At 40.1% G+C, this 21,576-nt stretch overlaps 1 protein-coding gene across 3 annotated transcripts in view; it reads right to left on the bottom strand.

The window, feature by feature from the left end:
• The window catches only part of brip1 (BRCA1 interacting helicase 1), a 53,816-nt gene that overhangs the window by 18,774 nt on the left and 13,466 nt on the right, over window positions 1-21,576 (bottom strand). For all 3 annotated transcript variants that reach the window (XM_073480683.1, XM_073480700.1, XM_073480691.1), the window contains exons 7-14: window positions 19,512-19,784; window positions 15,146-15,367; window positions 14,817-15,016; window positions 14,594-14,726; window positions 13,485-13,639; window positions 13,185-13,362; window positions 12,486-12,626; window positions 11,960-12,121 (exon numbers count right to left, since the gene is read on the bottom strand). In XM_073480683.1, coding sequence (XP_073336784.1) covers window positions 11,960-12,121; window positions 12,486-12,626; window positions 13,185-13,362; window positions 13,485-13,639; window positions 14,594-14,726; window positions 14,817-15,016; window positions 15,146-15,367; window positions 19,512-19,784 — 1,464 coding nt within the window. The remainder of the gene's footprint in view (window positions 1-11,959; window positions 12,122-12,485; window positions 12,627-13,184; window positions 13,363-13,484; window positions 13,640-14,593; window positions 14,727-14,816; window positions 15,017-15,145; window positions 15,368-19,511; window positions 19,785-21,576) is intronic.

Here is a 21,576-nt window from a genome sequence, read left to right as displayed (position 1 = left end):
CACTGATCCATAGGCCCGAAAAGTTCCAGCTTTGTTTCATCGCTCCACAGAACATAATCCCAAAACCTCTTATTTATATAGTTTCGAGCAAATTGGAGCCGACTTTTCTTGTGCTTTTGGGTCAGTAGTGGTGTACGTCTTGGAGTTCGGGCATGGAGCCCTTCAGCGTTTAGTATGCACCTTACTGTGGAAACTGAAACCTCAGTGCCTGCTGCCACCAAGTCTTGCTGCAGGTCTTTTGCAGTCAGTCGAGGGTTTTTGACCACGTGCCTCCTCAGGACTCTGGTGGCAGTCGTTGATAGATTCCTCTTTCTGCCACGTCCAGGTAGTGTAGCCACTGTTCCTTTAATTTTAAACTTGCGAACTATGCTTCCAGCTGTATCTCTAGGAACATTCAGTGCCTTTGCTATCTTTTTGTATCCTTTTCCTTGTTTGTGCAAGGCAATGATCTCTTCTCTGAATGTTTTGGACAAATCTCTTGACTTAGCCATATTTCTAACATGCAAGGAAATTTCACCATCAACTGTCCCGGTATCTGAGGTGTTCTTTCTCAAGCACACCTGATGCAACTAATGAAGCCCTGGATTGGTTGCATCAGGTGTGCTTGAGACCACATCTGATTTGCAAATGTGTCTCTTATGAGGAATTCTATTCAGGGGGTTTAATATTTTTGAGACTGCAGTAGTCATTGAAAGTAGGATTTAGTGTTGAATTTGGATAAAATCCTTGTAATATTAGTTTTATTCAACTATTTAAACTGTTCTTGTGTAATTTGTTTATTGGAAACACCTGATTTTTTTAAAATTTTGCCAATAAACCTAAAATGCAATGGGGGTTGAATAATTTTGATTGCAACTGTATATGATTTTTTTTAGGGTGGGCTATGCTAAGAACCAGACCACGACATGATTTCGGTGATCATTCAGTATATCAGTATACTGGAAAGACAATAGGTGTGATGGGCTGATGACTGGGTAATGTTGATGCAACCTGGGCCTGAAATGGGTTTCAACAAAGACAAATACAACTGATGAACCAGTTTAAGAGAGGAAACGCCACTTTCAGGGAAATACTGTGTGACAGTGGGCCAAAAGAAGACAGGCTGTGTGTCAAGAAAGAGCAGCAGGTCTACATTTTCAGATGTAGTAAAACTGTTCATCATGTAGGTAACTAAAAGGCCTGGAAATGTAACACATTATGACACTTTCAATTTCTTTAACAAAAAGCTGGCAACAAAGAACAGGAAGCATTTGACTACCCATGTTTCTCCTGTGTCTTCAAACAGCTTGAATTTCTTTTCTTTACTTGCACTTGGCAGAGAGCTGATGTGTTTAAACCCCCACTGCAATAAAATCACTGTTTCTGTACTATTGTTAGTGCAAAAAGTCAGCAGCCCTCAGGGGAGGCACATTGATCTAAAAGCCCTCATCCTAGCATGGTCCCACTCATGTCTGTGCTGTGCAGATTATATCCTTGAATAAGCATGGCTTCACAATCAAAGAGTAGATTCACTGGATTGGAAATGTGTTAGAGGGGTCAAGTAGAAGTTCTTCTGATAGTCAGCAGAAAACTTCTCAACAGGCGAATAGTGTCAACCTGTAAAGCCTGAGCCAGATGCAGATGGGGCCACAAGATGAAAGGAAGGTGAGGAGTGTTTACTGACAAGTTGTCCCAATACGGTTTACCTGCATGAACAGCCAACTCAAGTATTTCTCCAAACACCACACAAAGCTGAACAGAAATTTACTCCACAGGGTTTTTGTGCAGTATGGAGGAAAACAATAAATGCAGACAGAAATGAAACAGCATGAGAGCACTGACAGTTTCTTGCATGCCAGTGTGATTGCCTCATAGTGCTGAAATGAAGCATGGGGAAGATTTCGTCAGGTTAGTGCCTCCTAAAGCAAGTGAGGCCAGGACGTTCGCATCAATAAAACATGGCACATTCACTAAATATGCAGTGTTACATCAAAAAGGACCCCCCTTACGTGCGTCTTCAACTCAGCAACTGTTTGTCCTGCAATTGCTTTCCAGTGCAATCTTGAGCGAGAGATGAATAATTCATGTTATGTACTTTAGGCAGATCTACCACAAAACAAAACAGCCATTATCTGCCAGGCTGCACATGGAAAGGAGCTGATTCCACAAGGCAACGAGTATGGAGGTGAAATGCTCTCACTGATAAAAGTTTTGTGACAGGATCAGTAAGGACAGAATCAAGGATCAGCCACCATAGAAGAAGACATACTTTATTAATCCCTTGACAGAGAAATTCACTCTGTTGTTATTTCTTTTTTATACAGACAGGCCCGAAAAAACACGCATCCACAAAGAGGACCTACTGTATACACATGCATTAATGGAGAGTTGTCACCCCTTGATTCCACTGGGCACGTCTTTGTTACCTGGCGTGTGCGCCGCTGTTTTGTTCTGTCCTTCATGCGACTTCATATCCTAGTGAGAGCGTTTCAAAAGCTTATCGTCATGCCTGTCTGATGTTATTGACTTGCTCAGACTGTGTTTATTTCTCCTCGACTTTTGTGCTTCTACTGTGGTTGAGTAGGCTACGTAGTTAAATCATTTAGTTATTTGTCTGTTTTATGTGTGTTTATTGTTAATATTTCCAACTTCGTTGTGTTGTAAGGCCCGAGTCGGATTCACTATGCTGTGACGCTGCCTGACTTCCTGTCTGGTTCACTCTGACGCAGCTGCAGCCTGCTTTCATCAAAAATTGACTCAGCACATATTCTGGGATGCTGCTGAAACATGCTGAGGCGCAGCCAGTGGAAACACCAGCATTGTCTAAAACAGCCATGATCAGCTCCATTGCGACCATATCATGGGCCCGGTGGAAACGAGGGGTCAGTGTGAGGGGGCTGCCCCGTATGGGGCGCCAGGAGCAGGTAGGGGTTCTGTGTCTTGCTCATCATAAATGCAATCATGATGGACAATCTCTAAACAATTTGGACTTATTAAAGACTAAAGCCTATTTTTAGCCTGGCCAAAAAAAAAGTCTAATATAACTCTAATAACTCTAATATTACGTTGGACCGCCTTTAGCTTTGATTACGTCATGCATTCGCTGTGGCATTGTTTTGATACGCTCCTGCTATATCACAACATTTATTTCCGTCCAGAGTTGCATTATTTTTTTTCCAAGATCTTGTATTGATGATTGGAGAAAGTCTTCTCCAGCACATCCCAAAGATTCTCAATGGGGTTAACATCTGGACTCTGTGGTGGCCAATCTATGTGTGAAAATGATGTCTCATGGTCCCTGAACCATTCTTTCACAGTTTGACCATGATGAATCGTGGCATTGTCATCTTGGAATATGCCCGTGTCATCAGCGAAGAAAAAATCCATTGATGGAAAAACCTGGTCATTCAGTATATTCAGGTAGTCAGCTGACCTCATTTTTTGGACACATAATGTTGCTGAACCTAGACCTGACCAACTGAATCAACCCCAGATCATAACACTGCCCCCACAGGCTTGGTTGGTAGGTACTAGGCATGATGGGTGCATCACTTCATCCGCCTCTCCACTACCCTGATGCGCCCATCACTCTGGGACAGTGTAAGTCTGGACCCATCATCTTAACCCGATTTTAGTTGTTTCGGCATCTCCTTAGTTGTTTTATTTGCTTGATGCAGGCCAATAATTTGACCCTTCTGAAACAGAGTAACTTACTGTCTGCTGAAACATATTAATCACTGCAGTGATTATCCAATGGAAGGCTCTTACCTATTTAGTTAGTTAAATCGAGGATGTGACTTTCTTTTTGGCCAGGCAGTGTATAAAATATGTATAATTTTTCTGTAGAATATTATTCTCTATTATTTTCCAGCATGACTAAAAGCTCATTCTAAAGAGGATTCAAAAGATGGGCATCCTGGAGGGGACCATGTATATATGATCTTTGATCATACATACATGGTACAGAGCTACCTGGTTGCAGGCAAAATTCATCCAGAGAAAGGGGTTGCCATTGTTCTTTGGCTTAGGGTGCTTCGAGACCTACCTGCCAGATGTTTGTTATGAATAGTCCATGACTAGGAAAGATGTTCAGTAACAAAGCACCACTTGGCTTCAGCTCTGGCAGGCCTATCACACACATAAGCTTTGGAGTCCTCAGGGGTTTCCTCTTCAGCACTACATCTATAGACTCCACGTATGCCAACTAGTCTAAATTGTCAAAGCACCTGCGCAAACAACAATCAAAACTTTTTAACCTGTGATACCCAACTACAGAGGTGAATAGGGACTCAGCCATGGGCGCCTCAGTGTTCCAACACCTGCATGCCACCTCTCGCTGAGAAATCTGGGGAAAGGAGAGTCCCAGGGCTGCTGCTCTGTGTAGAGGCAGGCTAGACTATGTGTAGTTAGCATGGCAAAGTCACTTTTCTTTGCCAGAGGTCAGCATGGCAAAGCCTGCAGCCTTGAATGCCACAACACTGGAAATACATTCGACTTCTTCACATAATCTTGCAGGTAATAGGCACACAGGACAGGAGCACCATGTTACTTCTTCAGGGCCCACTGACTTCAGCCCAGGTTAGTAGACTGATGAGCATGCTCCCCTCCACAGGCCTTGCTTCAGGAGGGTGGCCCAGCTCCCTGATTCAAGCAAGGTTGTTATTTACTATAGTTCTAAAGGCTTTTTTTAAAGCCCCTTTAACCCATCCTGTTCAAGGCGGGTATGGCAAGTCAAGGCAAGTTCATTCATATAGTGCCAATTCACAACAAATTTATACGTGGAAAAGTGGCTGTCGTCCTGTCTGTCCTACTGACTCTTCATCGCACTTGTGCCTGAAAAACAGCGTCTGTCCCCAGCAGCGAGAGCCAGGCAGCTCCCACAGTTGACTGCCGGTGATTATGTGAGGCAAATTTGAGCAAAAAATTTAAAGACACCATGTCTTCATCGCTTTCCACTGCGTTGTTGTTGTTGTTGTTGTTGTTGTTACTGTCTTTGGCAACTTATGTAGAGAAAAAACAAATCACCAAATTTAATCATAAAAAGTCACTATGACAGTCAGTCCCTGAGAGCCAGACAGTGTCAGCTTCTCTTTGTCACTTTCCACGATGCATGGTAGGTCAGGATCTCAATCACAACACTTTATGACAGCATTCATATGATTATAAAAAGTCGGTAGATACATATTTAAATTCCCAGGTGGAAACTGGAAGGAAACACTAAAAAAAAACAAAAAAAAAAAAACATACACATCTTAACATTATAATTTGTACTGGCACACCCGTTTTTGGTTCAACGCCATAATGCTGTATGAAATGACACACTGGAGCAGCTTTATGCCAGCACTGTTTGGTTCAGTGTGAACAAACAAAGGCGGCGTAAAGGCAAGCCTTCGTTGCGGCTATATTGCAGAATCTCTGTGTGAAAAGGGCTTCAGTCAGCTGTTAGCTCTCATTCTGCACAACAGTTTTGAATGTTCATGCAGTGAAGGCTGATAAATGCAATGCATGGATGTAGGCGTGAAGCAAGTGTGTTTCATTGTTCAGTCAAACAGATCTTCAGCACCTTCAGCAAAGGCCATGTGAGTGTTAGGCACTCAACACAGAAATTACAGATACAAAAATTACAGACATGAGCACCTTCATGAATAATTTAGGGGCAACATCTGACAGAGACCTGGTGTTTCGTTGGCAGCTTGGGCTGGGCTATAAAATGTCAATCCACATGGCTAACTACACACCTCTTTGTATAATTTTAAAACAAAACCAGACAATATGAAAATAGCAGCTTTTATTTTAGACCTGCCAATTTAACACTGTGAGAACCACGATAAAAACAAGTATGGTAACTTTTGTATATGGTAAATTACATTCCAGTATATGTCGTGGAAAATATATAATATGCCAAAGAAGGTCATTTCAAAAAGAACCACTTATGTACATATATACAAAGCTTGGGGACATTTTATTTTGTGGTCAAGTTACACCAAAACACAAACACCTTTACTTGCCTGAAATGAATGGACATTACACTAAAGCTCTCTTTTTCAGTGGATCTCAGAAACTCAGAAGCGCTTTTATTCAAGCTGTCCTGAAAAGACAATGAAATTATCAATTTAAAGGGAATTTTTTTTTGCCTACCACCTTAAGACTTTAACAAGAATACTTAAAAGAAGCACAGTTATGATGCCCAGGTGAGCTAAAATGGAATGAGCAGTATTTAGTACATAAGAGAGCAAAACAAAGTGTGAATAATTTATTGCCCTTTCTAGGCATGGTAGGTGCAATGCTCAGCCTCTGCCAGTGACACGGTAAAGTGGGCCAGGTCTTTCTGCCAATTGGGACAAGGTGGTGAAACAACTAGATAGAAGCAGTGAACTGTAGTCTTTCTCGCACTTTTACACTTCCCTTCGCTTCCCCCCATAGTATCTCCCCATCTTTCACCTCCTCTGCATCCGGCCTCTCTCCTTCCCCGTGTCCCTGGTGTCAGTGAGCTGTGTGGCGACACATTGCAGCTCCTTCAGTGCCTGCTGAATTATGGAAGGGTTTTGGAGGCGACGGCATTAATGAAACATGCAGCCAGGAGCCACATTTCACAGTGGCGAGGGGAGACGTGTTGTTGCGGTGTAAATTATTCAGCCCCAAAATATCACAGCAACCATCACGCCAAGACTGGTGGCAAGAAGCCACCTGCCACCTCTGGCCTGCCACTCTTCCCATGTCGGCTGCTCTACACATCCCAGCCACACTGGTGGAAACAAAGGAACGCTGCAAAAACACTGCCTGCTGCCCAAAGAAGAAGATAGCCACTGATAGGACTTTCTTTTTTTCTTTACAAAAATAAATATTAAAATGAGACATTTTCATGTCTCATACCAATTTGATTAGATGTAAGTTGTCCTTATCTTTACATACAGAGAGCAGATTTCAGATCATTATCTATGATCACCAATATATTACATTTTCTACACTGTGAATATTTGTAATTATAGCTTGTCTACAACCAATAGTGTAGCAAGCGATAACCATGAGAGATGAAATGTAATGGAATGTCAATCGAAAGCATTGAAAATAAAGAATGTTAATATTAGTATTGGACACAATATAAAAAAAATCTATATTATATAAAAAAGAAAAAATGTGGTTACTAATGATTACATGCGTTATTTGCGTTTTCAAAAAAAATATTTTTTATGGTCAAGGGTTTTCGCAATATACCAGTCCTGACAGTAACCGCAATATTTAAAAGATAAAAAATCAATATCATGTTGTTAATGCACACGATAATACCGTGACACTGTATTGATGGTACATGTTAGGCCTTGTGGATCTTTTGTTCAGCAGTTGCCTTTTTCTATTTGTTAATGTAATGTAATTAATGGAAATGTGAGTTTCATTTTGTACAATTCTGTACTGTTATGGTTACACAGACTCCACTTGCCTGCACTAGTGTTTTGAGGGTAATTTATTTGCCAAAAAAGGAGTTAAAAGTTAAAACACAAAATCAAGTTAAAGATGAATTCGACTGATAGCATAATTTCCCCCCTAATTTGAAAGATTTCCCAATCATATCACTATTGTGAGTTCCTTTGGCCACGATAATCATGTAGTGAAAATCTGATACCATGGCATTGTCTCTCAATTATCTGATTTTGCTCCCCTGTCTGTGGCTCTACACCATAGTTTCATTTAAACATTTATTAATTTCCTCTAGCAGTTGGCTGCTGTGCTGTAGTTTTTAGCAGACGTTACTTAAACAGGAGTAAAGACTATTGTTGATTTGTGGAGCTAATGAACATTTGTGGCACACACACAGGTTACAAATACTAGTTACAAACCAACAACCAATTTATTGATGGTTTTGATCTTTTCATGTGGAGCTACGATTCCTTACTTTTTTGTAAGAATGTTTAGATTAAATGATTAAGTGATTAATAACCAACAGATTAATCATTGCAGCCCTACTTTCGTACTAATATGACCCCTAAAGTTTACTTTAAAATGTTTACTTTGGTGCACAGTATCAGAACAAGAAGATAACTGAAGTTAGATCTGACTGATGATCTTAAAGTCTGAAACTCTAAGCCTCCCAAAAAAGCCCCAGCCTCGTCAAACACCAGTAACCCTGAAGTTTCCACTGTAAAAACTCACATAAAACATCACTTCAGCTCTAAAGGAATCAGGAGGGATACGCTACTCTGGGCAAATTGACCCATGAATCCAATATGCTTCCAAACACAGACAGAAACAGCCTCACTTTGAAATAACAGTTCTTCTAGAGCTGTGTGATTGGTGCTTCAGATGCCCCTGAGCTGCTGAGGACAGTGCGTGCGTGCTGGTGGGTGTTCACCCTGCAGTCCGGTTTGACTTTGATTTGACACATACTCAGCAGAGCCCAGGCGCCAGCGCTGGGTACGTATTCACACAGACAGCGAGGCGACATCACCTAATGGCCCTTATCTCAATCTCCTTTAAAAGCATCTTGTATTCTATTCCCCGCCATCTTTTCACCTCTGCAAAACGCTGTTTTTTTTTGTTTTGTTTTTTTATAAACCATCAGTCCCCCTCTCCAGTGGAGCATCAGTCCCTTCTTCTGGCGGCTGGGACCAGACGGCAGGGCCCGCTGTGGTTTTAATGGGCATTAACTTGGGGGCTGTTGAGGCTAAAGTGCTACAAAACCACAGCACTGGTGCAGGCTCTCTGGGAAAGTGTGTGCCTGTGACTATGACTTCAGGCATACTTTGTGTGTCTGTGCATCTTAAAAAAGAAATGTATTGAGCTGTGTACTAATGCCCAACATGCTCGAGTTTTCTTTGCACTCGTGTGACTGCAGTGCACCAATGTAACTACTGGGAAGTGACAACCTTAGTTACAGAAATACAAATACAATTAATTTCATCACAACAACACATTATCGTCTGCAAAAATCAGATTTGGATTGATGATTTCTTATGTTGTCCTTAACAGTTAGAAAACTAACTTGAACAATGCCACTGTATCCTGTTGTGCACTTGTGACTTTGTGTTCATGTGTGTGTATGTGAGGGCAGCAAACAGATCCCCGAGGTCCTTGACCCTGCACAGAGCCAGCTGTGTGAGGGGCTGATAGCCATCACCTAGACACACTGAACAGGGATGTCTAGAGATGACCTATCCTTTCTGTTGCCCACACACACAAAAACACACACATCACAGGGCAGACGGGACTCAGCGGCACCAACGAAGCCTCCACGGGCTCCAATTAATACCCCAGCCCTTCATATCCCCTCATCTCCTCATCTTTAAGAGCTGACTGCAGATTAAATATTTATGCATCAGCATAGAGCGAGAGATAGAAGACTCCTGCGTTGCTATCAATAATAAAAAAACATCCCACGGCTCATAGTCGCTCCTCGGCTGGCATCCCAGGCTGACAAAAAGTAAGGTAAAATGAGAAAACAACGAGGCCCAGAGTCTTAGCTTTCCCTCACAGTTTGGATGGCGGTGTCATCAGCTGTTTGAGAGCGCAATTGGATAGCAAGCGAACAAGTAGTGCAGAGAAATCAAACCAATGATCGTTGAATGTGACATGTTGAAATACAAATCAAACATGAACCTGGCAAATATGCCAAAGGCAAAAACTAAATTTGCTAAGGGCAAAACTTAACTGTGCAGGTCCACCATTTGATGCAATGATCTGACCTCAACATGGCATTAACTCATCACAGTATCACAGTAAAACATAGTGTGTAAGAGAAGCCTGGCTTCCATGATACTATTTCCAGTTGAAACAGCGTCTGAGTGTAGAACACAACAGTGGAAGAGGAAAAGGAAGTTCAGAAGTTCAAAATGCCTAATATTATACATGAAAAGCAGATAAGGTTTTTTCTCTGCTGTAACATTTATCAAATTTGTCAATTTTAATAGAAAAAGCAGATGTAACCGATAGTTGATGGAAAACTTTGTAGGATTCAAGGCTGGCAGAAGGTGTAGTTAAAGTATTTCTATCTGGTGGACATTATTTACACATTTACACATTTTTTTTGTTGATGTGTAGATGCACACACTGCTTCTTTCTTTAAATTAAATTTACTTAAAACTTGTGTTTCGCTCTTTCAACATTGGTCACTCCAATGGAAGTCATAGTTGTAAGACATCGGGGTTAGGGTTAGGTTAAAAGATATAACTAATTTGTAGCAAGAAACAGTGATTCTTCACCATGTGCTTTTTATTACTTAAGACAGGACGGACCAAAGTGGGGACCACGAGCCAAATGCAGCAGCAAAAATGCAGTTTAAATATGTAGGATCCCTAGTTATTTATTATTTTTCATAATCTGAGCATGGCTGCCAGAGTTACACTTTGCACAGGAAGTCAGTCAATTAAGGGAACCTGGGATCTTTGTACCACTATGCATCTTAACAATACAATAAAATAGGTGTTAAGTTTTGGCCTGTGGCCCACCATTAGGGTTTAGTTTTGGCCCTCCAAAAGAAAAAAAGTCTGGCCACCCTAACTATGGGACCAAAAAAGAATGCTTCATTTTCAGGTGTTGCCAGCCAAAAAGGTTAGGAACAACTATATTATATTACAAAATGTATGATGTTCCCCCCAGTAAGTATATCCATTGACCAAAATTTAATTGACCAAGGGGGCACATAACATGTGCAATGTGGACAAACACTTAATGATAAATGAAATCCGCTTGACCTTTACTAAGCTAATGTGACAACCGAGCTACAGTGGACATTAATTATTCATGAACAAAAACGCATAACAAACAAAGGGGGACAAAGTGTCTATGAGTGTGCTCTGGAAGAGGCCTCATTAACTGAAAGAGGATACAGTTCTGTGAGGATGACACCATTTAACAAGTACTTGACAAGTACCTCTATTGATTAGAAGTGATCTACTGTAACACATGACACCACCGACAGCTGCTTCTTTTAGCAGTGGGATCTATTGGAATCCAGTCGAGGGTTTGAAGACTGTTTCTTGTTTTGCATTGCACACATTAATAGAAAAACCTTCAAACAACAAAAACATGGCACACAAGTCCAATTTATGGTCTCTAGCTCCTCCCAGTGGAAAAATGGGGAAATGTTCTAACTGCAAACAATCCACCAACACCTCAATACAATGTACCGGTAATTAATTATTTTGAGTTCACATTTGGATGCATGTTGGGGATGGACACTGCACAGCGTCAAAGAGGCAACTGTAAGTATTTTGCATTAATGATACAGTGACTGGATGAATTCCCTGTAGGTAAAACTGAAAAACAGACACATCCTCTGCAGTTATATTCATGCAGCACAGTACAAAAGCCCCCCAACACATGATCACTTTACCTAGAATGTTAAGTAATTAGGGAAACTTCGCGAATGTTTTTGTGTTGCCAATGGCATGTAGTTGTATAATGAATCTAATGAAGTTGTATAATGGTCTTATTACATCTCTTTTCATTTATTCTGTACCTGATATGTTTTTTTTGTGTTGTCTCGATCTTGTTTGTCGTATTTGTTTATTTTAATGTGAAACATTAACCTGCCAAGGGACTGCAACAGAACATTTTCCTTCTAGCTAAATTGGACACACTTACACTGCATTTATGTTAATGAATATGCTCTGTCCTAATCTTTGTGCTTCAGCTGTTGTTACCAACTTTTTCCTTTGCAGATTTTCTATAGGTAGAGATGGGCGGAGCGAACCTGATGTCTCTCCCAGGTAGCCTGAGTTGTTCAGGCTTTCTCTCTCTTACCATCATCATCTACCCTTACGGTAACATTTACATGGTCTTTTTAATTTTTAAGAGTTAGACAGATTATTATTATAGGACTGCCATTGCATTGTTAAATAGCAATGTACGTAATTCTAAAAAGTGCCAGAACATGTAGTGGTGAGATGTATAAACAGTATCTAAAATGGCACATGTGACAGATTAATACACATCAAACTCTCATAGTTTCCCATATCAGCAGGGTATATTTTAGTAAGATATTTACCTTGTAGGAAGGCAAAAAGCAGAGCACACCCTTGGCCACGACCTGGCAGACATGGAGCAGCAGTGCACCCACCTCGTCCTGGAAGCCATACGTTTCAGAATGCTGAAAGGTGGCACAGAGTTTTCTGCCTTGGGGCCCTGCACCAACAGTGCCCACCCAGACCTGAAAAGAGGGCATTAGTAATATAAAGTTAAAATCACCATCTACTTCATGTAATTAATATATCTGGGCATTATCATGTTGGCCCAAAAACACAGTTTCCAGGAAAGCTTTCAGGAAAATACAGGATTTCACTGAGGCCACTGGAGAAAGGTTGAAAATTCAAGTCATGAATCAGAGTCATAATATTAAATTGGGATTACAGACTTCCAGGAATCAAGCAGTATGACACAGCACCTGTAGCCACAGTATTATGTCCAACTCACTAAATATTCCTTTGTACTGTAATGGACTTTCTAAGAACAGCAACAAAATGTCTAAATTGCAGTGTTCCCAGAGGATCAGTGACATGAGTAAATCTACTAACCTGAGACTTGTTGATAACATGGTTGGCCTCCAACTGAATGGTGAACTTCACTCCAAGTTCAGAGGAGAAGGAGCCCATGGGTGACAGGGTTCCTGATGTCAGCACAATGCTTTGCACCGAGCCACTCAAGTCAGAAAAGGCCTTGGAGATACAGATACAGACACAATGAACTTCCAAGGGGCATCTGTGGCACAGTGGAGATTGAGGAACTAGAAAAAACTTAAATAGTCTTTTAAATTTTTAATTTCTGTAAAATAATTTACTAACTCTTGGCTGGTAACCTGAATTTCAGCCTCTGTGAGTTCATGATTTGATTGCACTTTATAATTATATATATATAAAAAAACAAATCCGGAAAAATGTGTCTTTTATCCTAAAAAATGCACTTTTTCACATAAATAACAAAACACAACACTGAACCAAACAACAAAACAAATACTACAACCTTATAATATTATATAAAATAATGAATGTAATAGCTCACTTTTATATTCAGTGCTTAGTCCACACAGGAAGACTGAGGCCCACAAAGAACCCAAACCCTAATTTAACAGTTTGAAAGATGAAGGAACAAAAGATTTGTGTAGTCTGTTCAGTTGAGCCTGTGGGACTTTCAATCATATATTCTTTATATTTATAGACTTCAGTAATAAACCAGTGTGGCCTATATGGCAGGGTCTGCCACATCTAACCTCTTACCACAGCAGGGTTGAGGCACCAGAAGCTGAGTGTCAGGACTTCAGTCTTGACTCGGATGCTCTGTCGTTGTCTTTGACGTGGCCGAACAAAAAAGCCCTGGGCATCAGGGACATCAGGTGGGACCTGGTTTGTCCAAGCATAGCTCTTCTGCAGAGCCACCCGGTAGTCTTCAGCAAACCTACAGACATACAGAGAACAACTGAGCAATCGTTCAATTCTATATCCCATACAGCAGTTCATATCAGGCGCTGGCATGACTTATTATTTTGGTTTCGCCAAATTCTTTGGTTTATTTCTGACCTGCAGTTGTCCCTGAAGAGGAAGTCCAGCACCATGAAGAGGCTTTTGAGGGTAGTGGCGGTAGCTGAGCAGATGGTTGGGACTGGCACCATATCCTCTTTACCATTAATCAAACCAACACGCTCCTCTTTCTCCAATACAGCTAGCAAATTTTGCTGTCTCACGCACACACATACACATAAACACACACAGTGGAAGAAAGTTGTGAAAAAGTGCTACTGAATACAACAGAACATCTAACAGCAACTAAGAAATATATCAAATATAGATTTTTTTTAAAAATCACATCACATCCTAGCACTTTTACCATGAACTAATGAGATCATAATGGAGCTGATTTACACCAGTGGTGCTGTTAGCACAAGTAAACTACACTTATTATGAACAGCTCTTTTCTCCTGTTCCCATCCATGACAACATGATTTTGCTGAAGATTAAAAAAATATCCAGTAAATAAGCAGAAGGAGGGCTTTGTTCACATCTTCAAAATGTTTACACCCAACTTCAACACATCTTTTCATCCTTCAATCTTTCTCTCTCTTATCCTCTCAGAAAATAGTTATTTGCAACTGACTTTTTGGAAAGTCAGTGGACCAAATGTCAATATAACATTTGGTCTCCTCTCCCTGAGTTGCTACAGTGCAGTTTGTTTTGTTGCATTGTTGTTCCATTTATAACAATAGCCTGCCAGAACTTCCTGTAATTGTCTGAAAGTCTGAACCATCCTAAAAATGTTTTCACACTAAAAAGAACACTAAAAGAACAATAGTTCAATTTGATCTGAACCAAGACCACCTCTTTGTGTCTGACCCAAGGTTTGGCTGTGTGGTACAGACCATGGTCTAGGGAAGGTTCACACCTATAATTCTGGTTTGGATCAAACTGAGAAGTCCAAATGCCGAGACCAAACGAGGTAGGTGTAAAAGTGCCCTAAGATTGGACATTTTAACAGTACATATGTAGTGAAGCAGCTCCACCGCAAATAATAACAACAAAATTCACAGTTTTCAGGCAAAATATGAGAGAGTGATGAAGTCATGGTTGAATGTGTACAAGTGTGGTAAACCTCAAAAGCCTTAGGTAAAGTGAGGTAAAGGTATTTGGTGTACCTTCAGAAGGCTAAAAGTAGCAGCAGTGATACCCAGGGTGTGAAAGATGCCCAATACATCCTTCCCACTCCAGACTTTACAGGCGCTCTCATATCCCCGTTCAGACATCAGGCTTTGGCTCTCTTGGATCCAGCTACACCATAGACAAAAGACATCCTCAGTTAATATTTACCAAAATTATGAGAACCACTAATTGGAATAGTAAAGTCACTGAATCACAAACTTTGTCAGGCTATAGCAGAAGTTCCTGAGTGGCTCATGTTTGGATCGTCTGATATTGTTGTTGACCATGCTGTCAAGCTCATCCCTGGATGACAGCAGACTGTCGTACTTTAAAGTGAAGCTGGCACTCTCCCTTGCACAGTCCTCAATGTTGTGGGCCTCATCAAGCACCAAGATCTGGCCTGCCAAGTCGATATCCATCTAGTGAGATTGAAGGGGAAATCATGTGGTTCTTTGTTAAGAACTACACTCATCTTGTTGCTCCCTTACACTGACTATTTTATTCATTGTTCTACAACCCCCCCAACTCCTCTTCTACACTCTACTCACACTCTCTCTGATTAATGGGTCCAGCAGGTAGTTATATGGGCAGAAGATGATGGAGGCGTCCTGCAGAAGTTCACGGGCAGCATAGTAGGAGCAGGACCGGAGCCGTTTACCCAGCCCGACCAGGTCCTCGATGTCCCAGGCTTCATGTAGTCCATGGACCTTCTGTAGCATGTACTGGTCCCGCATCCTCTGTACACCGTGGTAGAAGCGGCATGACTTGCCCTGTAATGTACATTTTTTTAAAGATACAACGAGAAAGGATAGGGTTACACCAACGTGTAAAAGGCAGTAGAAATCAACCACTCAGAGTCATCAACATTCAACATACAACATGTAGTTTGTTTGATCACATAAAGGTCTCTTTCAATGCATGAACATAATGAAATGTAACATACAGTAATATGTAGCCAGTGTCACTGGTTTTAGGACTGCTTCTACGCAATTTGGAGCCAAGTTCTTGGAACTAAATTAGGGCTCTGTTCAAGAAGTGATATGCTATAAGCGTTCATATAAGATATGAACAAGCTCAAGAATACCATTCAGAGGTAGCAAGTGTCAGCTGCTAGAAACCAAAAGGTGGACCAGAAGATTTCTAAGGGGCTGGCAGAGATACAACACAAAGCTTAACAGTGCAGGAAAAACATAATAATGTAGAAAATGGAAGGATCACAATCGTAACAATGGAGTAACTGAAAGACGTGATGTGATGTGCTGGCCAACGTTTTGGGTCACTAACTGGCCCCAGAGGTGTCCTGGATTCAGTGAATATCAAAGACAATCAACAACAATATCAGCGTCACTTCCTCAATTGCTGCCTGTCCCATGAGCGCTTACTTCACTCACCTGCCAAACAGACCTGAAAAATGACAGAGTTGGTTGTGCCATAGCCATATCAAATGACATACAATAAAACTGAAACATCCTGGTTTCTGAAATACAGTGGAAACAAATGGAAGAACCTCGAATCAGAGCCTCACAAGGTTCACGAGTTCAAGTTATGGGATGTCAAAGGTTAAGTTCCTCCAGTGGAAAAAGGCTAGCAATAATAGCAGTTTCTCTAGTGGTGGTGGCATAATTGTATTTAGGGCTGCAAGAAATGAATTTCACTCGCGATTCATCTGTTGAGTATTTTTCTAGACCAATCGATTGGTCAATAAAATATCAGAAAATAGTGAAAAATGCCTCTAACATTTTACCAAAGCCCAAGATGACACTATCAAATGTTTTGATTTGTCCAACAATCAGTCCAAAACACAAACATATTCAAATTACTATAAAAGAATAAAAAACTAAACATTAATTTTCAACCAGTGATTTTTTTTCTTCATTTCTTCTAAAAATAATAAATAAACAGACTGAAAATGATTTACTGATTAGTGAAATAGTTGCAGAAAGATTTTATGTGGATTGACTGATTTATCATTGTAGCTGTAGTTGTAGTCAGGGATGGGAGGGTATAAGATTTTATTGCAAATAGTTATAAAAACACTATAAGTTAAGTTTATTGTGATGAATTTCCATTATTGGAATGATCGTAAATAGAGATGATCGTAAATATCTACACATGAGCAACTAAAAAAAAAAAGTGGACTAGTTTGTTAACATACAGTTAAATACTGATTTCCTTATTTATTTTGAAATGCCACAACATAGGAGCCTGCATCTATCGAGTCAATCCACAATCCTACGCCTGGCACCACGGCTGAAAGCTTGGCTTGCCCATCGCATCCCCCACAAAAAAACTGTTAAATCAAATGTGTGTAAATACTATGGATTCCAAACTAAAGAAGAACAGGGAGATGAGGCGTCCACAATTTATTTATCCTTTATATATGTAGGGGAACCAAATTATTTGGTTTGGATGATGATTACCTTATTTAGGATTGTTTGAAAAAAGATGTGCATCTCATCCGTGATAGAGTAAAAATATTTCTTTGACAAAAATGAAAGGTAAAGTGATACCAGTATGTTTAGTGCCATTTTAAGAGTTTTAAGTATATTTTGATGATTATCGGCATAATATCATGATTCTCCATTATTTAGGCCAGGGCAGCTGTGCCTCCTTGTGCCTTGCGTGGTAGCCTCTGCCACTAGTGTATGAATGTGGTGAATGCTGACTTGTGATTTTTTTTTTTTTCATATTGTAGTTGTTCAACTACAACTTGGCATATATCATGGTCTTTTTCGTATTAAAATAGCATGAAAACATGTTGGAAATAAATACAAACTATCAACTACTAGTAGCTTTGAGTAAAAGACAAGATCTTTGGTACTGAACAATGTCTTACAACCTCCTTTTTATCTTTCATGACTAACCCTCTTTAAAGAAGGTTAAGCATGTAACATTACAATTTCTTATATTTCGGAAAAAACTGGACTTTCCAGTTCAACCAGAGGTGACAAAGTATTTCAGAGGCTGTCTGCGATCAAGTGTTCCAGCTATTGTAGTGCCTTTACATGTTCTGTCACTCATTCAGTGAATGTAGATGTGTAAAAAAGCAGCATCTCATGTACCAAGTCCCAATTACTCTTTCAAAAGAGGTGTCCCACCCTGTTCTTTATGAGTTTAACAGCTTGAGGTGACACTGTCACACATAAATACTGTACACCATGGACTCAGTAACCTGCGGACAAAATAATAATCCCCAGGTGAAATGATCTACTTCCCTGATGTGCTAAGCTTGGACACTTTGCTGACACTGAACCCTGTCTGCTCAGTGAAAGGGGAGTGAGGGGATTAACGGCCACGCAGCCACATTTAGGAAAGTCAGCACAGTTAAAACGGAGGGCAGGTGTTTTGACTGAAGAAGCCACAAGCTGAACGCTGTGTGTTTCTGTGAATGAATCACTGTGTGTCTATACACCATGGAAACCTGACGCTGGCTAGACTAGACCCCGAGGTGATGAAGACTCCAGAAAGGGGTTATGACTGGGCCAACTATTTCATATGACAAAGTGAGACAATTGACAAAACATGAAACACCTCCAGTGACAGCACAAGTGTCTTCATTACAGTGGGCGCCTCAACTTCAGCAAAGTATGGGGGGTTACAAGTGTCTCATGTCTCTAAAAAAAGCTCTCTCTACAGTTCTTGACATTTAAGTGTGTCAAAAAGAGCCTGCTGGACCAATTGTGGATATTGTAGCAGCATAATTGCTGCTCTGAGGTTACATTATTGAATGAGTTTTGTCTGGTAGTGGTAGGTAACTATGGGTTTGTGTTACAGAGTGAATGAAAAAGTCTAGTTCAAAGGTCTATTACGACATGATGGTGTGAGGTCAACTGAGTATTTGCAAGTGAGTGAGATAAATCTATTGGGATCAAGAAGTTAATGGCCAGAACAGTTTGTTATGAGGCAAGAGGGTGCAGACAAATAGGGGGGTTGAACTGGCCTAAGTTATGGACTATAATAAATACATATACAGGCTCTGGCCTTCATGGGATAAAAATCACACTGTAACAGTACAGCCTGGCCTGAATTTTTAAGGCAGATACTGGTATTGATGTGTAATTTTTGACATAAGGACATAACAGTTTTGAAAAGAATCCCTAAAATTTGCTTCTTAAAAAATGTGATCACGTTATGTCATGAGTCAGACATTTTAGAGTCAAAATATGTTGTTCTGGCAGACAAAATACGTAAAGCAGACACTGTCTCTAAATTACCTCAAACATATCCTTATATTTCTGTCCTGGCATTTGTTATTATTATCGGCAAGAATCTATAGTTATACCAATTTGACTTTACAGACATAAACTTGTGGCAGAAGAAGTATTACAACCCCAATTCCAAAAATGTTGGGCTGCTGTGTCAAACATATACTGTATATGAAAACCAAATAAGACAATTTGCTAATTCTCACTGACATATACTCAATTGAAAACAGTACAAAAACAATTGCCAGCAACATGTTTGAAACGTGGGACAGGAGCAACAAAAGACTGGGAAAGTTGTTAAATGCTTCAAGAACACCTGTTTGAAACATTGCACAGGTAAACAGGTTCATTGGTGACAGGTGACAGTATCATAATTGGGTATGAAAGTGGCATCCTCAAAAGGCTCAGACGTTCACAACCATGGATGAGGTGAAATCTGTTTTTACTTATGTTTTACAAAGCGTCCCAACTTTATGGCATCGGGTGTGTACATTATGACCTATATATGACTTGAATACATATAGATATGTATTCAAGTTGAGCACAGCTGCTGTTCTCTTTGAGGGATCAAACAGCCACCTGTAAAGCTTTCATGGAGAGACTAGTTGATATCAAAAAACACAGATTTCCATTGGCATGTTACTTGAAAGTTAAAGTTAAAAAAGAGGATTTAAGGTCAATGTATAAGTGTGTCAGCATTCATCCTCACATCTTTGGCTTCCAGCAGTTCCTTGCAGCGTTCATTGCGGTTGGAGTGCGGCGCCACCTCTGGGTTGACACAGGTGTGATCTCTGCTGGATAAGATGGTCATGGGCACCCTGGAGTAGACAGTGCGCTTCAGCTCATGGGTGATCTGAGTTATCTGCTTATGTGTGCGAGTGCCAAAGAAGATCTTAGGAATCCTTTTTTTGCCATCTTTGTCTTTGTCCTTCACACTGTCTTTGGGTGAAGCACATGGGCACCGGGAGCAAGGTTCAGGGGACTGGATAGAGAAAAAAGAAACAAACAGTGCAGGTTTGAACACACATCTTGCCTGTAAGGTGCGTGTGCGTGGCAGAACGTCTCGCTTTTCATTTCAGCGCCCATGTAAACAAGTTAGAGCAGACAGCCGCCGTGAGCAGCACGGCTCATGCATGTAACATGCAATGCTACAGCAGAGCTTGGTCTAGAGTCTCACCTACACTCACACTGTTCTTGGCCAAAATAGACAACGAGCTGTACATACCACATCAACATCATACTAAAATTCCACCACAGATTTAATGTCTGTATCTGTAGAATATGTCACAAAAATCAGATGTATTTAGGTGGCTGGTATCTCTGATTTAGCACAATTTGATGTGGATCCCAATAAAAATCCAGATCTAGCAGATTTAAATATGTTTTATTTAATATTAGATTAGGCTTGATTGAATTAAAGGGGACTGTTTAGCATTAGAGGAGGTATGCACTTCTAGTTTAATTTATGATAACACTGGTGAGTGGGACAGCCACTGTTGATAAATTATTATTCTTTATCTTTATTTTTTATCTTAAATTTAATCAGTGCTTATCAAAAACATTTTCAATTGATCACTACATCTCATGTACACACATGAGATATTATCATGTGACATATGCAACATTCAACTCCTACTCATCATTATTATTCACTGCCTGAATAGGCTTACTGACAGACTGTCTTGTATACTCTTTTGAAAAAACATGAAGAAGCATAAAGAATTTGTATCTATACATAAAGTGTACTGTCACTCTTCACCAGGTGACCTTTTGAGTCTGAAAGATGATAGGACACCATTGTGGCGGCTGAGAAAATCTAGCTGCTTCATAATTGACCATCCTGTGACGTGCTGAATTCTTTCTTTCCCCCCTCACAGGTGAAGTGTAGCTGGCAACCCTTATGAAACTGATCCTGCTTATGTGTTGAGCTCTTTTAAGTGGTGTACTCTTTGACCATTCAGTGGCTCACATACACCACCCAATCGCAGGCCTCTCACATATATATAAAATAATTTGAGATTCTTTAAATGCATCATTTTCAATGGCAACAGCAGTGGAAGTAGTAGCAGTAATTTATCTATACATACATAAGCACTAATATAAAATGATGATTTCCAAAAAAAGGTATAGTAACACATAATTAGACTTCATGAAGTGCTTTTTATTTAATCAAATGATATGAAAAAATAAATCTAAGGTACAACAATCCATGTAAAAACTTCTATTTTAAAATACAAATGCTCATATACTGGTTTCCTTAGTTTAGCCTGTGATTTATCACTCCTTTAGAGGAACTTTGGCTTCTCTCATTTGCATTTTATCATTTTTTACACCTACTTCTTAAGATACTTTTCTATTTCCATTACTGAAAGCATTTTCTTTGGTATGTTTGTTTAAACAGGCCATATTTCAGTGCAAATGGCAGCAATCAATGCCTCCTTCCAGAATGAAACCACAACTCGGATGCACAGAGACATACAAACCATGAAATTCTGTTTAAACTGATTTCTTCCTTTTAAAATTTTAGCTACATGTTAATTGGTTTACAGATCTTGTTAAAAACTACAACCAATGTTAGACTCAAATTATAACGTCAGTCCTGTATCCACCTGGCAACCAGTGGATAGATGGTACCAATATGGCACAAGGATTTTAATTTGGTAATGGTTAAGATCCTAGCTCCTGCAGGGTGAACATTTAAATCAAATACAAAAGACTATGAATCACTTAAGGCTCACTGGGAGCGAGCTGGAGTGTGACTTACTGTTCAGTCA

This window comes from Pagrus major, chromosome 2, assembly GCF_040436345.1.
Source record: "Pagrus major chromosome 2, Pma_NU_1.0".
Lineage (NCBI taxonomy): Eukaryota > Metazoa > Chordata > Actinopteri > Spariformes > Sparidae > Pagrus > Pagrus major.
The sequence above is the reverse complement of the archived record's forward strand: the minus strand, read 5'-3'. Positions and strand labels throughout refer to the sequence as shown.